Source organism: Lampetra planeri, chromosome 29, assembly GCF_965212315.1.
Source record: "Lampetra planeri chromosome 29, kcLamPlan1.2.h2, whole genome shotgun sequence".
Taxonomy (NCBI): Eukaryota; Metazoa; Chordata; class Hyperoartia; order Petromyzontiformes; family Petromyzontidae; genus Lampetra; species Lampetra planeri.
In genome coordinates this window covers 2,504,540-2,526,144 of record NC_136135.1, presented here as the reverse complement: position 1 = coordinate 2,526,144, position 21,605 = coordinate 2,504,540, and the positions used below count along the sequence as shown (strand labels likewise).

Sequence of the window (21,605 nt, the reverse complement as noted above, 5' to 3'; positions counted from 1 at the left end):
CGTTCGCGCTCTCATTATTACCATACAGATATGCATGGCTTCTATTAACACACGCACGCTAAGCCAGCGGGCTCGCTAGGTACACCCAAGTCCTACTTTGCATGCCATAATCCTTTGTGCACCCAGCGTCCATCTGTCCAGATTAAATCTGGTCCGACGAGGCTTTTGACAATACGCGGCCCGCGCGATATATTCTTACGCACGCTCAATACGAACGCCAGCGATGATGATTAAAACTTGTGCATTTTGATGGGCATGTGTTGCGTTATACATCTACGTTACATTTATATAAACAGCCGTACCTTGTGCGCCGTAAATCAAGAGACCAACCATGGAGAGGATTCGGAACCCCTCCATTTCTGCAGCGGTGGTGGATGTGGAAGATTCCCTTCTTGTCCTCAGCGCTCTTATCTTTGCACGCTGCGGCTGCTGCTGTTATGATTAACACGCACAGACGTGAGTTTGTATAAGCTAGACGCCGTGTGTGTGTGTTTCGGTTGTTTGATTTTTTTTGACTATGTACGTTTAAATGCGCAATCGTTGTGTTATTAATTAAAGCCGCGAAGAAACGAGGCGGGAATGAACGAGCAGACGTATCTATCCCAGGAACCGGTGGAACCTTGCACTCATCCACTCGGCAGGGCGCGATGTGAGGTTGATGCGAACAGCGCACGGAGCGGCGTGCAGAACGAAGCAATGCGCATGTGCTGAGAGACCCCCTCTTCCACTTTCCAAATCCACACGTACGCACGCACACACTCCTCCCTCCCTCCCCCTCCCACCCCCTCCTACCCCCCCTACATCAACCTCCCCTTCTCATCCCCCCTCCATCGCCTGCCTCCCGACATCCCTGAGCAACCCACACTCATCATTCCCTCCCTCCCTCCCTGCCCCTCCCGCCCTTTCTCTCGCTCTTTCTCTCTCCCCGTCTGCTACCCTGCATCGACGACGCCAGGACCTTCCCGTCCTCCTTAAGATCATCCCTCCATCCTGAGCAATCATCACCAACCCCCACCCAACCAGCCCTGGCTCTCCCTTCCCCCACTCTTCCTCCACCGCTATACAGTCAATCCCCACTCCACACAGCCATCCTCATCATCCCCACCCCACACTCCACATCTACTCACGAACAAAATCACCTTTTGCGTTCCCCACCCCCCTCCTACCCGAGACACCCCCACCCCTGCCCCCCCCAACCCCCCCCCCACCCCTCGAATATAGCTGGGTGAAAGTAGTTCCGTCATTGTGGATGCAGGAATACGCTAGCACCGCTTTACGTAACCCATCACCTCCTTGTTCCATTGTCCCAACTCCCCTAGACCTCCCACCGCCCCATCACTCCTCTTCTCCCGATCCAGACCAACCCCACCCCCCTCCACCGAGCACCCGCCCCCCTCTTTCCATCCCTCCCCCAGTATTACACAGGCAATGCACTGCTGCTCCTGATGACACTGGACAAAAGCATTGCGCAGACCAATTCTTAAATCCAGAACCGGATTGGAATGCATAGAGGATTATTCGGAGATAAAGCAGCCCATTCATATGTATATACAGTACACTATATATATTTTCCAAAGTGTGTGTGTGTGGTGTACACACCTCATAGCCGTAATAGAGGTTTTTCATAGCCAGTTTGTGGAGTGCATGGGGTGTATATGCGTGCGGCCCTTTGTCAATCCACGTAATGGTGTTTTTGTTGTTGTTTGTTATTCATCTTCATGAATCAGTGTTGACACCAGCGATGCGCATGACACCACGAACAGGAGGGATTTGTATAAAGTGCGGCCATGGAGGTCGTTTCATCCTCGGGACTGGGTCAGATTGGACGTGCCACTCGTGTTAGCAATGGCTGCCTATCAAGCTAAATTGTGAGATTTCTCGTCTAATATTCATTATGCTATTCACCGTGCTACCACTCCACGCGTGTCTATAGGCTGATATAATATTACAGTATTCTGTCCGGAATATATATATGTTTACATATATGGTTATTGTATACCTCTGCGGTGCATGTGTAAGTGCATGCTTAGCATAACCATGTTTTTACATGTAAAGCAATATATTGTGATGTTGGAGATTTGGCCATTTGTGCAATTTGGTGAAAGATCTCCAGCGTATGTATGCAATTTTGTCAAAATGAAATCCAATTTGGATTTATACACACACGAAATATTAAGGAAAATAAGCCAAGCCATACACTGGTGGTGGGCGTGGTGATACAGTGGATCAAGCACTGCAATGTATTCCCCGCCTCGCCTGATACGCATCTGAACCGGTCCTGACCCCTGCATCCCTTCACTAAACCATACTGAACCAGCTTGTTGAAGTATGGCGAAACAACTCCCATGGCCGACACGTTGTGGGGAGGTCTTCAGGCAGCAGTGGCTTGACAAAATGCTGTAAATGATTAATAATTTCCAAGTCAACATTGAGTGGGAGCCTTATATAACTACAGGGTAACAATTGAGATGGATATTCAAACTGTGCATCAAATTATTAAGTCACCATAATTAATATAAATAATTAAAATCATGATATTGTTGTGTAAATATGCACATGGGAGTGCACCTGATTTTCCCAGGCAGTCTTCCATCCGAGTACTGACCATTGGTGGTGAGCTGTTATCGCCCTCACCTGGTACGCAGGAGGTCGTGGGTTCGATCCTGATATTTAGAGTGTGCATGTTCTCTCCCAGTGGGTGCGTGCGTTTTTCGCCTGGTCCTCTGATTTTGCCCTTCACGTTTAGAGACGTGCATTAGGTTTATGTATGCTACTATAACAACAACAAAATCCCACGCGATAATCCACTTTGATGAGCTATAATGTGTGACCAGGTCAATATGTTATCGCTCAATGGACTTTACCCGGTGAATACACGTTTAGTTTAGGTTCGACATTGCTCAGCTTCCGAGATCTGACAATATGAGGCCCATGTGAGCTGCTATCGGTGCACGTGTTAAGGCAGCGTGGTATAGCATACACCTGGTTTTGTTGTTCACATCATCCAACTATTCTAATGCTGTTCGTCTCCCAAAGGATGCATTCTCAGGGCGAGTACAGTGAGAACCATGGAAACTGTAAAGGCCTCTGCCACTTGACGCTGTGGGCATTGAGGCAATGGAGCCGTGAGGTCACCCCAATTAGCAATGCACAACACAGCACACGTCGCGATATAACCGGCATGGCTTAACCTCGCAAGGTTGACCATTTCCCCAAAATACGATTGTTGAAACTCAGAAGCATCAGAATCAGAAGTGTATTTATTACCCGAGTGAATCCCATTGAGCTTTAAAGTTATTTTCAAGGAAAATTCGGCCGGCAGGCGAAACTCGTTAAACTAAAACAATTCTTATTTTACCAGGTAAGGCTCACTGAGCTATATAGCTTTATTTCAGAAGCGACCTGGCCACAAGTGAGAGCTCAACGAAGTGGCTTATCATCATGTGGAAGTTTATAACAGCCAAATCACTCTAAACGCACATCGATCGTAATGTGGAGGGATAAACAGGAGGAGCCAGAGAAAAATCCACGCGACCACGCGGAGAGAGACACGCAGACTCCAAATATACAGCAGGCATCAGGGTCGGAATCGAACCCACGTTCTCCTATATACCAGGCGAGGTAAATAGCCACTGATTACTTTGAGGGGAGGGGGGTATCCATGTGGGAACCCATGTCCACACCCTCAAAATAACTACATTGGCCTTGGAGGTCAGGTGTCGACTGTGCAACTGCTGGAGGAGCGGGCAGAAGGGAAATAGTGCCAACGTGCGATGACATTAAAGGTACTCATCTTCTTGGTTCTTTCGGTAAAGTCACGTAGAATGGAAATAATAAAATAATAAAAATAAAACATCATAAAATAATTCTCACGACGTTTCGGCCACAACGCAAGCAGCCGTCCTCAGGTGAAGAACAGGTCTGTCAGAAAGACAGCGTCTGAATGAATATTATTTCCATTCTACGTGACTTTACCGAAATAACCAAGAAGATGAATCCCTGCAGTCACGAAAGCTTTAAATCGAAAATTAAAGGTACTGTCAATGGGAACCTTTTCAACTTAAATGTGAGTCTCGCAAGCCACTCCAAGTAATTGGCAGCCACTGCTATTGAAGAGTGGGGCACGCTTCTTGTAGTTCCCATTGGGTCTGTGAACAGTGGCGCAGCGTGGGTTGACATTGGCCCTGGTGTGAGGAATGAAATGGGACCCCATGTCCAATATCCCTTGGATCCCAGTGCAAGCTGCACCGCCTGCATGTTCGATAGCTACGTCACTGGTTGGTACCATATGAGCACTCGTGCCTCTTCTCCAGGCATCATTGGATTGTACTGCCAACGCAGCAAGTCTCTTCAAGTGTCAAGTGTCCTCGGCGCGTTCCCATTGCGCGGTTGCATTTATTTTTATTTCCATTCGCTCGTTCACCAATTCGTTGCGTTAAGCCTGAAATTGCGTCTCTGGCAGGATGACAACGTGGTAATTGCGAGGCGAACTGCACTTCACCTCATCGTCGCCGATGTCACTGAGCAAATGTTTGTCGCTCTCGTGGCGTTTGTTTGTGTCGGTGAACCGTGAGACATCGTCGCTCGTAATGAATTTAAACGCGGGGTAATTATTCAGCGGGACCTCACAAACAAAACAAAAAAGTCATTTTGAAACATTCACGTGCATACTCTTAGTTTTTTCGGTAAAGTCACGTAGGTAAAAAATGAACTTAAAATTAATAAAAAAAACAATACAAAAATAATAAAATTCACGACGTTTCAGAGGCAACACAAGTCTCCGTCATCAGGTGGGACCGTCACAGCCAGATTTGCTGCATCAAGTGAGGCAGGGATTCCAAGATGCAAGTTCTTAAATACAAGTTAAGGGGGAGTGTATTTAAGAACTTGCATCTTGGAATCCCTGCCTCAGTTGATACAGCAAATCTGGCTGTGACGGTCCCACCTGATGACGGAGACTTGTTTGCCTCCAAAACGTCGTGATTTTTATTATTATTTTATTTTTATTAATTTTAATTTCATTTTTTACCTACGTGACTTTACCGAAAAAACTAAGATTATGAATCCTTACAGTAACGAAAGCTTCAAATCTAGAATCCACATGCATTTGTCTGAGCGCTTGGTGGCTGTGCGCGGATGCCTTGATCACTTTCCAATACTCTTTCTGACTTCATGGAATAACTGCTTTACGGACAGAACACCTGGGAAATGCTCGTGACAGTGAAGAGTTCCTTTAGCACAAAATGCGTGCACACAGCTCTCGCCTATACAGCAATATTTTCCACCCAACCGAATAGTTTTTCTGTTATAATCTATATTATCTTTGTCTCTCGTGGGCATGCCCGTACCCTTTCTCTCTCTTTCCGCACCACGGATGCACGGCTGAAGCTGACCGATGGCTGAGGCTCGATTTTCAGCGTACATGAGGCTACCCTTGCACCGGAAAAAGTGTTACATTTCACACCTTCCCACTCACCTTCCCCTAAACCCTCCAACCTGACACCTCCTCCCCCTGACCCGTTTCCACACATCTTCTTCACTGGGTCCCTGGTAAGTGGGACAAAAGTGTGAAAACTTGCACCCTTTCCAACACAATAAAGTTTGCCCGCAAGCATATGTTTACTCTGGCTCGATAGACCAAGAGGTAAATGATTAAACTGTTTGTGTTAATGGTTCTAATTATCCATGCTTTCAATATATCACCTTCTGTTCCATATCTTCACGTTAAAAAAGCGTTTAGGCTATAGGCCTGACTTTGGCAGGCTTACATTGTTATCCAGCTGCATGTGTTCAAGCATGCAAAGTCTGGAACTGGATTCACCCTTTCATGTCTCATCAGGAGAGTCAGGCATGCCAAACAAATGCTTCTGTCATTGGTCAATCCCCCCTGTCTCCACCACGGGTCATCAGTGAAATTTGTTTTCTTTAAATCTTACCGTGGACTGCAGTGGAGCATTATGGGTAAAATAAAACAAATACCCGTTCCATATCTCTAAAGTAAAAAAGAAAATGCTTCTATGTATTTTGTCCAGTGTATTATATGTATATAAATGCTTGATTAGTTTTACAGGTATTAATTGTATAATGGAAATTTATTTTATGCATCCCAGTTGTGAAAGCATGCCGTAGGTTTTCTCCTGGGGAGAGAGGTGGGTATAATGATTAGTTCCCTGAATATTGAATTTAAACCGAGTATTGTTTGAGAGCTATGCGTTTTAAAAAATCTGTATTTTCTTTGAGGGGAATGATCAACTAGTAGGGCACCGTGTGCTACATTTAAACTGCAGGAATCCACAGACCCCTCCACAGCAAAATAATACTTTTCCACCCCACATTGTCAGCCTCCCTTATAGAAAGTTATCCACCTGCATTTATGCAGTGAAGTTGTCGGAAATTATGTATGCAGAATCCCTTAAGCAATGCACTCTCTTAATATATTCAAAGAAGTTACTCAATTTCCCAGGGCAAAAGACAATAACCCAGAGAATTACGTGTGTGCACGGCATGTATAAGGGCCACATGTGGTGTATCGGCCAGTCAACTCAGTCAGTCGATCTATGGCACCCGCTGGGTCTGTCCCGTCACCTCCTGCCAGAGAATTGCGTGTGTTCACGGCTTATATAAGGGGCACAGGTGGTACATTGGCTAGACATCTCAGTCAGTCGACCCACGACACCTGCTAGGTCTGTCCCGTGACCTCTTGCCAGCGGGCGTTCGACACTTCACCTGGCATTAACGTGCACATAGCCTTGCACAAGCGCCGTGGTGACGTCACCGACACTGAGTGGCGAACGGTGGTTGTTTTGAAAAGAACCAAAGAATAATTCCTGCAGTCACGAAAGCTCCCAAATTAAGATTGTTTTGATACCTAGCTATGCAAAATTGTAATCGAGGCGTACACGTGTAGTGTAATAGCGCCGGTTGGTGGACAGCAGCGGCAGCTGCGGTGGACAGACAGTGCACACGCCGGCGAGAAATTGCACGGTGTGTGGGCAGGGTGGAAGAACACGGACAAGGGTCACGGAGAACCCCGTCTGGAGGCCCCTGGAACCTGCTGGCGGGTTCGAGAAGGGAGGCGCGGTCAGGGCGGAGCCAGGCCGCGCTGGGAGCATAAAAGGAGCTGAGAGTGGGGGGCACGGGGCTGCCGGTGCTGGGAGTGGACTCGTCTAATCGTCGCTGTGGTCTCGTCGCCAACGTCGCTCAACGTCTCCGCTAGATATTGCGCTACGAAGGATAGTAGTTGGCTAACTCATTCAGCGCCGTCAGTGTTAGACGGCTAGTGTTGTATACAGGCTGGGCTGAGCTACTGTGGAGAGTGTGCGGACGAGACCGTGAAAGTTGTGAATAAAGAAAGTGCCTCCTAGAAACTCTGTCTCGGAATCGTTGACACTACACATGTAGGGAAATATGCGTGCGTCTGCCAACGCGCCAACACAGCGTTTGCACATTCGCGGGCCCATTTCACCCGGAAGGCGATGTTTGTATGGCTATACTGTGCCGTAATTTCCCCCCTCGTTTAAATGAAGGCTTGCAACGTCGTGTCAGACCGTCAGCTGTCTGTGCATGCAGATAGCTTTAAGTCTAAGGAGGCTACGCACACAATTGCTGTGGAATTAAATATACAGATGTCAATATTGAGGACTGTAATGCAGTCTTATATTAAATATGAGATGTCAAAGTAAAATCGTGAAATAAAATGTTCAAGTGAAAATCAATGTCAAATTGTGGATGTACCCCCTTTGCACGAGAACAAATTGGTCACAAGTGAGCACGGAATATTACTAAATAATTAAAGGAATTTGCAGCTCTTTGTCAATCAACTGCTGGATGAGGGTTGTTTGACCATACTTCACCTTGCCGGTCAGTACTGGTTGGTGAACGCATACCTGTCAACGTATTCTTGTACAGGGAAAATTTTGTTTTCAGGTCCATACGGCATACAACCGTTTCAATACGGGCACACAAAAAGAAAAAAAATGTTGTCTATTTCGATGCGAAACCACAGCAAAAAAATAAAAAAAAAATTGCTGTGGTTTTCACACCTGATGATGATTACTTGCGTTGCAATAGAAAAGTCGTGATAATTTTATTTTGTATATTTTTATTATTTTATTGTTTCCCTTCTACGTGACTGTACCGAAAGAACCAACAATATGAATCCCTGCAGTCACGAAAGCTTTAAATCAAAATTGTTGTCTATTTGTTCGTGTTTCTACCTTGTGATGTGACTTTGTCGGATGAACGTTGAGATGAATAAGGGGCAATAAGGTCTGAATTGGTCTGTAATAAGACAGGGCGCTGGTAAGGGGGTTGCCAGGTATGTGAAAGGGAGATCCCGGGACTCGCCACTGATATTAGCTATGGTCAAGAATGAAGCTCACACCATAGGAATCATAATACAGTATGCTAGCCCTATTATAATGTTAATAATAATAATAATACAACCACAGTTAAGAAGCAAGGGATGTAATAAAGAGACTGGAAGGAAATCTAAAAGTGCACAAAGCATATTGTGAGTTACCTTAAAATACTTAATTTGGAGCTTTCGTGACTGCAGGAATTACTCTTTGGTTCTTTCGGTAAAGTCACGTAGAAAGAGAAATGTATTATTTTACCTTAAACTATCGAGAGCAGCTGAAGAGCACAAAACAAATGTCATTAAGAAATAACGATCGCAGTGACTGATGAAAAAAGTAAGATGCATTGAATGTTGAAAAAATATATAGTATTAATGCAGGGCTCTATTTAAAGAGCTTGAAATTTCCTGGACGGCTCCCCACCGTGGAAAGTGTCTAGATTTTGCCTCTGGACGGTTTGGGACAGCACACATCAGTCGAAGGGATGACAGCCAGCGGATGAGACCCGTGATAGAATGGCAACCAAAGGAGGGAATTCGTTGCCAGAGAGGATGAGACCTCGAACCGGTTCGCGTGCAGTAGCGACACTCATCGTCGGTTCACGAGATCGCGTGACATCGTTGTGATGAATTGGGGAGGACTTCAAACGGCACAGGAGTGATCATGTGGCTGACGATGACGACGATGATACTTGTGTCAGCGGCAGTATGGGTGAGGAGACGGATACATTCGGGCAGGATGTGGACCTGTCTGGCACACGCAGGTGATCGTGATACGTGCCATTGGGTTTTGTGTGTATTGATGATCAATGCTGAGGACATATTCCATCGCTTTCATTTCCCCTCCTTCCCCTCCCGCCCTCACCCCCACCGTTGTACTCATCAAGAATAATGACACTGGCACAAACTGATGGTTGTTTGTTGTTATTCATCGTTTGGAGAGAAAAAAATAGTTGCCCAAACAAAAAGTACATTTTTTTTATTAACCTATTATTTTATGCATTGAGTTCACTGAAGCAGAAAGTTGATCTTGCGTAACAATATTACTCCGTTGGCTAATCCGTTACGAACATTGATGGAATATTTTGTGAGCAATGTCAACTTTTGCCCACAGGCAAAAGCCCATCATTGTCTACAAACGACCGCCTGTGTGTGTGTGGTGTTAAGCCTCTTCAAGGATGGGTAGTCTGAGCATTTGTAGCGTGGGCGAGGTGGGTGGTGGGGGAGGTTGGGGTTTGGGCATGTGGGCAGATAAGGGAGGGTGGATATGCCCTCGAGGGAAAAGGTTCACTCCACAATTAATGCCTAGCACTTATGGTGGTCTGCCCGCCCTAACCTGGCTAGGGACTGCTTTGGCTGTTTTAGCCACCCACCCACCCCCCTACCCTCACCTCTCTCCCCGTATCCTGTTCTCGGGACAATTCACCGCACTCGTTATGACGTGCAACAAAATAGGCCTCTCTGGCCATAGCTTGAAAGCAATGTAACATGAAGAGGCTTTCTCCGGCAGTTGCACGCTTGCACTGCAAGACGACACTCGCATGTACAGGGGGAATTAAACAATCTTGGATTATGGAGACTGGGTTAAGCCAGCTGGCCGAGGTTGCATAATCTAACTGCGTGAAATAGAGGGGGGGGGGGGATAAATAAATAAATAACCGCTCTTATGAAAGGATTACTTAATAATACGGTCAGATCGATTGGTAAAATTGTCTTTACGAATTAACAATGCCTCAGTGTTAATATAATAGGACAGGCCTGGGACATTAACAGTAGAAGTGATATTTTTATAAAGGGAGGGCAGCGGATTAATTGAATGTTCGTGCAATTAATTATCAGCTGGTGCAGTTCATCGCTAGAGTCTCGCCTTTGACGTGGTAATGCCAGCGCCACAGACATTCTCACGCGATACCTACAATATTTCTATACTCTTTGATTCTTTGGGTAAAGCCACGAAAGAACCAAAGAGTATGGATTCCTGCAGTCACGAAAGCTTCAAATCAAGATGCAATATTTCTCTTTCATTTCTCGTTTCTGATCGATTATATTATTCGGCCGAAAATTAAACATGACGGTATTCTTAGGTTTTTTTGGTAAAGTCACGTAGGTAAAACATCAAAATTAATAAAAAATAAAATAAAACAAAAATCACGACGTTTCGGAGGCAACACAAGTCTCCGTCATCAGGTGGGACCGTCACAGCCGGATTAGCTGCATCAAGTGATGCAGCTAATCCGGCTGTGTTGCCTCCGAAACGTCGTGATTTTTGTTTTATTTTATTTTTATTAATTTTGATGTTTTACCTACGTGACTTTACCGAAAAAACCTAAGAATATGAATCCTTGCAGTCACGAAAGCTTCAAATCTAGAATTAAACATGACGGGTAGGTAACGTTTGGCTCAGGGTCCAGAAAAATGTGTAGACATTTAACGACGAACAGTCATTCGAAGGATCGTCGTGATTTTGTTAACGATTTTAAAAATTCAAGAAGAAAGTATGCTTTATCGCCTTTTCCATCTCGTTCACACGGCTTTGTTTTCGCCATTAGTCCAGAAATGCTACGTTTGCGTATCATCTGCAAAACGTGTAAACAATAAATTTTCGTACGTAGGCACGATTCGATGCGTGCATCTTGAGCGAAAGAGTCTAATCGCGATCAGCGAACGGATGTTAAACAATTACAAAAAACTTCACGGATCGGTAACGAACTTTGCCACCCTCTTGGTAAGCTCCCCGGGTGAGGGCGAGGGACGGTGGCGGTACCGATGGCAGACGGAGAGGTGACGGCATTTCTCGATCGCTATTAACGAGAGGGAAAAAAAAATTAGTGCATTTAAAGAGTCGTTTTTTTGTTGTTGTTGTTGCTAAAATGTCAGGCACATCAAGGCCCCATTCGTCCCCGTCGCCTTCGACGCCGCTCAAGCTCGCGCGTGCAGAGCAAAGTGCAATGTAGGCGCCGTTGGTTAACCCCATCTCACGTGGACGTGCTCGCAATGCGATGGAGCATTTGCTGCACCCCCCTTCGACGATACAGACTTTAATACACATTTCGCGCGACGCTATTTCATTGACACGAGCTTCGAGCTCGGGGAGGGGGCAGAGGTCACGCAAAGGACAAGGGGACAGCGCCCGGAGAAATAATTAAAGAAGGGCGCTGGCAAGTAAGGCGCCAAAAACGGGATTGGGAATTGGGGGTGGGGGACCTCAAAGGGATACAGATTGGCGGGAAAGTGAAGGAGAGGAGAGAGGTTTTATAAGGAGGTGTGAGACAAAGGCTCCGGGGGCTGAAAGGCTGAACGTCGACCAACAGTATCGGCGCCCTAGCGGTGTCCGTGTCGGTGTTTTGACCGGAACTTCCTCGACCAGGATGACTCGTGTGGACTCCCTTTCATTAGCCATGAGCAGACATTGTATACGCGTGTTCGTGTGTTGAACTTTTTTTTTCGCACCGTGCGTAACCAACCTTGGGGTGCGGGGGGGGTGGATGGGAAGGGCCAAAAACTACATGCACAAAAGCGGTTCAGAAGAAATCAGTTTTCCGTCTAGTTTTCAAAATCACAGCATTGAATGCACCGGCGTCCACCACATTACGGTGAAGTGGAAAGCCAGCAACGTTGGCACTTGTTGCCACATCTCACACCACGTGGAGGTGGTTCGGGCTGTATTGTACTCATCTCTGTCGAAGCGACGCAGCCTGCCCAAGCCACTTACTGTTCCCAACAGTCAACACGATGTCTTCAATGTGTTGCAAAGTGAATTCAGCACCACAATAGAAACAGACCGACGTGCCCAAGCAGGAAATCGTTCAATCGTCGCATATTACCCACTACGGACATTTTCGATCGGATTTTTTTTTTACACTGATAAAGAAAATGAAACGGAAGCTGAAACGTACACAAACAAGCATGGTAGATTTTAATGCATTGGAATTACACTGATAATTTAAGTTGTATTTACTAGGTAAGGCCCACTCAGCTATATCACTCTTTTTTCAGAAGCAACTAGGCCACTGATGATAGCTCGCTTATCACGTGGAAACGTATATGCAGCCGAATACTATGAATGCAAGTTGATTTTAAATGTGGAGGACAAAAAGTGGAAGACTTGGAGAAACAATCCATGAGACCACATGGAGAGAACACAACTTCACATATACAGGCATCAGGGTCGGGATCGAACCCACGACCTCCGGCATACCAGGCATATGAACAATACGCTTGCCACTAATGGGGTTAAGAGATCAATTCCTGCATGTTTCCCCAGTAAATAATAAATACGAGAAACAAAGAACCTGTAATGGCCACCAAAGTAGGCGATTGTGGGCCTTCTTTAAAGCCTGAGAATTACCTCAAACTAAAGTTTAGTAATAATTCTCACGTTGTAAGGTCAATTGATTGAAGGTAAACTCAAATAACACTCCATTAAAGTAAGGGCAGCAGAGTTTTTTTTATTTTGGAGAACAAATGTTAATTTGAAAGAAAAAAAAACGCTAAATCTGAAGCACCTTTAAAGAATCGTAACAAAGTTGGCCCTATGAACAGTTGGATAATTGGGCAGCACACCGTTTATCAAAGTCACCTTTAATTGGCTGTCTTGTACTGTTTATTGATGCTCTATGTTAATATGGGAATTCTTTGCGATTTTTTTTCATTTAAGTCAATATGATTAATTGGGTTAAGGACATTTAAAGGCCACACACATGTTTAATAAAATGAAATAACATTTCGAGTGTAGCCTACATAATAATGCCATGGTGTTTCCACGTAATACTGCCATTACCATGTCTTGTACGAAAGATGGTGCATACTGCGTGGCCAATAGCATGTAATTTCACATCATATTTTCACATTCTACTTTGAGGTCTAATCTTTAAAAGGAATCTAACTACATACCTGATTGAGTGTACTTTGTAAAAAAAGCACGAACAAAATATGACGCCTAAACACGGAACGCATACGGAGTGCATCCACATACCTAACAAATTAAACTACCTCTGGTACACATGCACACTCACGTACAAAATAGCGATTAAAAGGTAGGGAGCAGTGACATTTCGTAATCTGCACTCGTGTGACCAATAACGGCCCCGCAAAAAAAACTGATGCCATGTAGTATTTTATGTAATTGGCCCTGAAAGGAATAATGGGGACCTTCAGGGGGAAAAAATGAAAGCTTAAGTGAAGGATAGTTTGGGCTCCCGAGAAACAAAAGATCCAAATTTAGTGGTGGAGGGGCTGACGCATGGCAGATGTTCGCCCATTGATCGCGATGCCACTGTGGCTCTGCTATTGCTATCGATTAGCTCTTGCGGGTAATTGCACGACTTAAAATGTCACCCTGCCTTGTTGCACACCGGCGAAACCCATTGGTTTTCGGAAAATACACCTCCCCTATACATTCCAGTTTAACGCTGGTCCACTATTGAAAATGTTCAGACTTCCGTTGAAGTATATTGCAGTTATGGCAACAAAATGTCACGGGCAACTATACAGAATTGAAATCCAATGTATAAGTCTGAGTCCATGCTTAATAAAAATACCATTTTCAAAACGTATTGCTTGCTCCTCTTACACACATTCACACAAAAAAAGATATCCATGTCATGTTTAGCTTCATAGACTGGCCGGAGTAAGTTTGTTTAGCTCTAAAAACCAGCATGGGTACCAAATCCACTCAGACTTGTGCGTCATGCAAGCCATTAGCAGCCTCTGCTAAGAACTGTCTGAGGGCCCTCTTGTCCCAGGTCACCATCAAACAAATTTGCACAAATGTGACCAGCCTGACAGGCTATGGCACAATGCACAAGCGAGAGATGGAGCAGTGGCACTGCGGTTAGGGCACTGTGCTACGAAAACCAGTGGCCTAGTGCCCAGCCATTGCTAATGTAAGTGGGGAGTGGCGTCTGAATTATTTAAACTATTGCTGAAACTTTCATTTTACCAGGTAAAGCCCACTGAGCTGTACAACTATTTTTTCAGAAGCGACCTGGCCACAGTTGATAGCTCAACCAAGTGGCTTGTCATCTTGTGGACATTTATCGCAGCCAAATACTCTCAACTCATGTTGCCAAATGTTGAGGGGAAAACCGGAGGACCCGGAGAAAAATCCACGTCACCACAGGGAGAACATGCAAACTCCAAATATACAGTAGGTGTCAGGGTCAAGATCGAACCCACGACCTCCTGCGTGCCAGGCGAGGGAGTTAACATCTCAAAGCCACCGTGGCGCCACAACTGATCACGTGTCCCACACCCTTCGCCAAGCTGCGCCGAGCAGCATTGTGGGGTTCGTTCAGATTGTGCCCACCATCAAAGTATGCATCCAGCAGTGGAATAACAATGGGCTGCACTGGTATGGCCACTGCTGATGCGTGTACAAATGGACAACTCGTTTAAGGCTGAATTGATCTAGGGGAGACACAAAACATGAAAATCTTGAATCATTTTGATGCTGAGTCGTCCGTCAATAACTCTAAATTTATACGCGCAGAAATGTTTTAGCGTTTTACAGCTTTGGTCCTCCAAAATGTATATATTTTTGATCAGAGAACTTGTACACAGCACGGCGTACACATTCCACACAGCCTTACCTCGAGAACCATGCACAGGGATGCCCATTTTTTTAACATATTTACGGAAAAAACGGGCACATTTATAGCCAGTGTGTGAATCCACTGCTGGATGAGGACCTTCCATACCTCACCACACTGGTCAGTTAGTGTGGGTTGATGAAGCAAGGGAAGCAATAGACGGAGGATGAGTGAGGGTAGTGCGGTACAACAATGGATTTGCTTCACTACCCTCTGCTGACAACGTAGCCCGGCAGCTGCCAGCAGCAGCATGGTCAGTGTTCAGCAAAGCAACTCGATCCAGGCGCAACCATCGCCTTGCTTAAAAAAATTGGGCGCGCGCTCTGAGCGATATTACAGCCCCAATCAAAATAAGACACAAAGATCCTGCATGTCAAGATCTAAATGATACACACACACACACTATCAATATGCAAATATGGAATTTTAAAATCTAAATATCATTTATTTTGGGTACAAAAGCGCCCGCGCTAAATTGGATGGACAAAACATGCCCCATAGATAGAACAATGAATGCACAGCAGGCGTGCTAAGGGCTAATGATGGTGTCCTATAGACAAAGGACACCCAAGGGAGGATGATTTAGAATTACAGCACAGCGGTGCCTCCCTATACCCTCTCTCCCCCCGACTGTCTCGCCACTCTAATATCTGTGGGTTTGGGGTCGAATCATTAATTAAGGGGGTGTGTATTGGTGGGTAAGTGTGGCTAGCTGGTGACGGTGGTGGTAGTGGTGGTGGTGAAGGAGGAGGAGGAGGTTGGTTGGGGCTGTGGGGTAGTTGCAATGGTAATTTAATCTTCTTGGTTCTTTCGGTAAAGTCACGTAGAAGGAAAATAATAAAATAAAATAAAACATAATAAAATAATTCTCACGACGTTTCGGTCACAACGCAAGCAGCCGTCTTCAGGTGGAGAACAGGTCTGTCTTCTCGACAGACCTGTTCTCCACCTGAAGACGGCTGCTTGCGTTTCTCCACCTGAAGACGGCTGCTTGCGTTGTGGCCGAAACGTCGTGAGAATTATTTTATGATGTTTTATTTTTATTATTTTATTATTTTCCTTCTACGTGACTTTACCGAAAGAACCAAGAAGAGGAGGAGGCTGGTTGGGGCTGTGGGGTAGTTGCAATGGTAATTTAATCTTTAAAGGTTTGGAGGAAGTGGCCACTGAGTTCCTGTTTATGCTTCTCATCTCATCCCCGTGGGTTTTTCTTTTTTAAACTACCATCACAACACGAGTAAAGTCACACGCACTGTCAACACAAACAAACGCCCTCCCCCCTAACCACACGGCACTACACACGCCCTTCCAGTTTCTTGTTTTGCAAGGGCGTGTTTGAATAATAAAGTCTTCAAACAGCCCCTTGCATTTAAGTGTCCAAAGCAGCCATTAATCAAGGCTTTCTTTCATGTGCAGTACAATTTGAGTGGGGTGGTGGGGAAATAATATTGTGTTTGTTTTTCATATGCGTAAACAAAGTCGGAGCATTTTAGCAAATTGAGAAGAGACTGACACCGACTTCACTGAGAGTGGGTGGTCTGAGATACAGACCGAAGTTCTGCATCGAAAGGAGCCGTAGAGCAACGTAACATCGACCTCAAATTATCTGCAACATCAACGTGACGATCCTGCATAAGGCGGATCTACAAAGGAGTCATTAGTGCAGCCGTAGCTTCTTGCGTTGTACTTTTAGCCATGGTTTAGACACTCCCAACCCCCAAAACTGTTTTTTTTGCGCGGGAATGCAAATTCTGTTTTATTTATTTAACATTTGCATCGCCAATTTAACTCGCGTGTTTTTGTTAACACACGTGATTGTGTATCCAGGCAAATTGGTTGTGTTTGAACCGACCGTTCGAAGTTTGGCGGAGAGCAGTGGCACAGCGGCTGACGCGCACTGAACTATGATCCCGGTCACCCAAGTTGCATTCCTGGCTGAGGCTAATAAAATTCTATCCAGATTACATCTGGACCACTGCTGGTCTCTCTTTGCCAATCTTCAATAGCCGTATTAATGACGCATGATTAAACAAACCTTTCACAAGGAACACATCTTCGGGAGACCTTTATCCAGCATCGGATTGTGCAAAAGGCTGTGAAGAACCGAGTGGTGGTGGTGGATACACTGCACGTGGCTGCCTGTAACCCGGCACTGTGCAGGCAGCGGCGACGGTTGGAGGGTCACTGCACGAATGTTGTGAACTCCCTTCACCGTGGGCATCAAGTTTCCATACCCTGGCTCACTCGTAGAGACTTTTTGACTTTTAAACAACTTTTATTGCCGCCAGCAGCAAAAGCACTGGAGGCGATTTCGATATGAAATACACAAAGTCACCAGCAAACAAATGAAAATAAACGCTACAAATCCACGCGGTGTGGCGCTAAATGCGCCGCGCACAACACAAAATAAAGCCACGTGGTGGTGGTGGTCATCGCGCACGCCACACGCCACGGTGACGAGCGAGCGTTTCAGAAGGTGAACACGAGGGTGCCGTGCACGCTGGTACAGAGAGGGGCTTTTCCGGCTCCCCAGAGTTCGAAGAAGACGTGCACATCACCGACATGTGTGTGGTACATGGCGTGCTCCAGCCGGAGCCGCGCCTTGAGCAGGCCCCTGAAAACTGAAAGCACAGAGCAGCCGTCAGTGTCACCTTCCAGCATATTTTGTCTCGTTCTGTACACCGCCATCTTCGCCTGAGCACAGGCGAAGTTGGCGAGGTCATGGCGCTTGTTAGCCAGGTAAGGCACCCCATATACGAAGCTGCTGTTGTAGAAGGGTACCCCCAGTCTCCTCAAGATGCCCCCCAAAAGGCGGAACATTTGTTTGAGCCGCTGGCAGTGTAAGTACTGGTGGGACAGATCCTCCCTGGCACCGCAGGAAATGCACAAGTCTGATACCCCTGGCGATAGTCGGCTGAGCCACACGGCCGATGGCAACGTGCAGTGTGCCAACCTCCACTGGAGGTCACCGCAGCGTTTGGCTACGGGGGAGACTTGTACATTTGTTTCCACTGAGGGGCGGCCGCAATGAGGGGAGAGAAATGGTCTCTCGTTTTGTGTCCGGTAGGTCGGCCAGGTCCCGGGAATGCAGCGCCTTGACACAGCCACGTGTAGAGCGCCTTGACGCAGCCACGTGTAGAGCGCCTTGACACAGCACGTGTAGAGCGCCTTGACACAGCACGTGTAGAGCGCCTTGACGCAGCCACGTGTAGAGCGCCTTGACGCAGCCACGTGTAGAGCGCCTTGACGCAGCCACGTGTAGAGCGCCTTGACGCAGCCACGTGTAGAGCGCCTTGACGCAGCACGTGTAGAGCGCCTTGACGCAGCCACGTGTAGAGCGCCTTGACACAGCACGTGTAGAGCGCCTTGACACAGCACGTGTAGAGCGCCTTGACACAGCACGTGTAGAGCGCCTTGACACAGCACGTGTAGAGCGCCTTGACACAGCACGTGTAGAGCGCCTTGACACAGCACGTGTAGAGCGCCTTGACACAGCACGTGTAGAGCGCTGTGTTTGGGGCACTCTTGAGGGGCACGTTCCTGCAGCCTCGGAGCTTCAGTAGCTTGCCGGAGTCGCTGTGGCCGGGGGGCTGCGCGCAGGAGAAGCACAACTGGGGAAAGAGAAGAGGAGAGGGGGGGAGGGCCGCCACCATCCCCCGGTGCCTTCAGCTTCAGGCGCAGCTCCTTCATGGCGCGGGGCACGTCTCGTAGCAGCTTCTCCCCAGCGAGCATGGAGCGGAGCCCCGCGGTGTTGGCGATCTCAGCTCGTTAGAGAGCAATACAGCAAGTGAACTAATCGCTGTTTCATCTTCTTGGTTCTTTCGGTAAAGTCACGTAGAAGGGAAATAATAAAATAATACAAATAAAACATAATAAAATAATTCTCACGACGTTTCGGCCACAACGCAAGCAGCCGTCTTCAGGTGAAGATGGATCCCTGCAGTTACGAAAGCTTTAAATCGAAATTTAATCGCTGTTTGTTCCATCTGTAAGGGGATAGAGCGTCTTCTCCAGGTGCTCCAGTTTCATAGTAACCGTTCATTTACAGCGCTTCTTTAACATGGAAATGTTAACATGGAAATGTAAAAAAACGTTCGGATAGCTACCGACTTAGCGAATCATTAAATAACACATCTTTTTAAATGCATGCCTATACAGGCCAACATACTTCAACAGAGATTACCGTTGGTACGGCTATTTTACTACACACAATGTACAGGAAGGACAAGATCAAAGGGCTCGCATAATGCATAATGTACGTTGACTCATTAATCCCCCCCACTTTGCACAAGAGCGCAGAAGCGTGGTCACCACATCTACGCCTCTATATAAGAAACGAAACAGGAGGACTTCTCCACAAATCTGGCTGTCGCCTGATGAAGCTAATTACTGGCGAAACGTGGTACTCAGTTTGTAAATGTTGTGGCTTGGCTCTCCAACACACAACCGGTGTGCTGTACTAGTGACGAATTGGCACGTTCTGTTTACGTGACAACCCTTACTAGTTGGCTGTGTCGGATGGTGGCGGGTTTTGACGACACATTTATATATTTACGCGATCTAAACCAAAAAACTCAATTATGGCTGATATTGGTCGCGAAAGCCTAAGTGTTAAACTAATTAATATGGTGGGTTTAAACCGTGTGCATTCTCCAAAGATACATATGTATCCCAGGGTAAATGCAATTTTTGTAAATCATTCCAGAATCCATGTATATGCATTCTATTTTTACTTCCTTGTTTTTTTATAACAGCATAATCTGGCATACAGAGTGAGACGGGCCAGAAACATCATTGAGATAGCGTCATAGAAGGAGTGCAAATGAACACAAAGCAAGAACTTGCAATTCATAATGCGCCCATAACTTAACAAATGTGTCAGCGTAGAAGTGCAAAGGAGGGACAATCGATCGAGACGCACAATCAGCCGTCGCCAGAACAGCGTGCGAGCCTCAGCCGTGCAGATGGCCAGAGGAAGCAAATTCCAGACAGTGGGAGCAGCAGCAGGGAAGAATCAACCTCCCATTGGGCGATGGTTGATTGAGGGTTTTGACAGAAGGCCTTGAGTTTGGGACAACCGAGCTCGCGTACATTGCGTATGAATACGAAGGCGAATAAGCTATTGAATAATGAGTGAATTACATTAATTACAATTATTTGCACATAGTCATCTAAAATATGTGTGTATTTTAGGCCCGAGTTTGAGCATTTAGTTGGAGCAGCAACATTTCCTGTCGGCTAATTGCGAGAGACTACCTTGGCATTAGGACGCTTTAAGTCTGGCTCTGTAAGTTCTGAACATTTAAAAAAAAAAATTGGGATTTGAATAAAAGGTGGTGTGAGTAAATTCATTTGGCTTTGTGAGGATATGGTTCATTTATTTAATGACTCGCTGACCCTTCCTATTCTATCTCAATAATATGATCTTACATAAATATCCAACGCAACCACTTGCTGTCTTCACAGCTATTTAATGAAGGCAAACATTTACCCCGGTAAATTATTTAAAGAAAAACATGATTAACATTTGTTGTAATACTTCAACTTTTACAAATCGCAGGCCTTCAAAGGTGTAACTTAATAAGAATTAAAAACATGTAATTCCCTCTCCATATTAAACTCTTTAGGATTTATGTTGCTGTTCCAATTCTGCATAGCTAGTAAACAAGCAATAATAGCATTCATTATAATGAACACTCTTGAGTGCTTTTTCTATAAATTAGTTAAAACAAAAGGCATTCGAATCATTACAGGCGACTAGTGTTTTTGTCATAATTACATATTTTTAATTGGTAAAATTAAACCTCATAATGACGTGTCCCGCCAAAGCGCACTTAAAGTCACGGTTCTTGTCTCTGGTCCAAGTGTTCCTTTTTCTAGCTCTTCAGTACAACTCCCAGAATGCATCTCCCCTTGGATCTGTTCATGCTTTTCAGCGTTTGTTTCATGTTCTGTGTCAGTATCTCTACCGCGATGCAACAGGAGAATACAGTATCCTTGGAAAAACAGGCTCGCCGTCATTTACATCGCATTTATTTGGAAACGTTCTCTCACTAAATAACGCGCGTTAACCTTGAACCGCGCCGTACATTTACGCCCCATGCAATTCCCCTTTAAAGCCCGAGGGAGTCCCACCACGGACTTGACCTTGACCTGAAAATGCATTGAGATTTTTTTTTTTATATAAACAAGTCGATTTGTTAAATTGTCTTGCAAAACATCAGTGCACTGTCGTGTAATTTTGCTAATGGACCCCGTCCCAAGCGTCCCCTGTGCTCCATACATCACGAGAAAACCCGAAGCGCGGTTTCTGTAATTATTGAGGTCGCTAGCCGATAAATCACAAAGTTTTGCATTTTTTATCAGCGCTTCTATACGTGCCCGTAGCCATTTTCGAATGTATTTCTGCCGTTACTTTGTTACTTAATCTGTGTGATTGCTTTGTGCACGATTGCCGATTCCCACGTTTTATAACAATTCAAACTCATTGCATTAATGATCATAATCAGAATGAGGATCTTTATTCAGACCGCAGAGGGAATCTGATGAGCTATGAAGCTCTTTTTGCACAGCTGTCCAGTATGGGGCGGGTCAGTGAGGTTACAGAAGCAAACACAAAAAACGATAGGAGTGCAAAAATATATAAAATGGTAAGCACG

General features: G+C 45.7%; 1 protein-coding gene across 2 annotated transcripts in view; it reads right to left on the bottom strand.

Moving 5' to 3' along the window:
* The window catches only part of LOC144728575 (neural cell adhesion molecule 1-like), a 201,461-nt gene extending 200,746 nt beyond the window's left edge, over positions 1 to 715 (bottom strand). For both annotated transcript variants that reach the window (XM_078608104.1, XM_078608103.1), the window contains exon 1: positions 303 to 715. In XM_078608104.1, the coding sequence (XP_078464230.1) occupies positions 303 to 357 (55 nt within the window). In that variant the 5' untranslated portion in view covers positions 358 to 715. The remainder of the gene's footprint in view (positions 1 to 302) is intronic.
* Between the last annotated feature and the right edge of the window lie 20,890 nt (positions 716 to 21,605).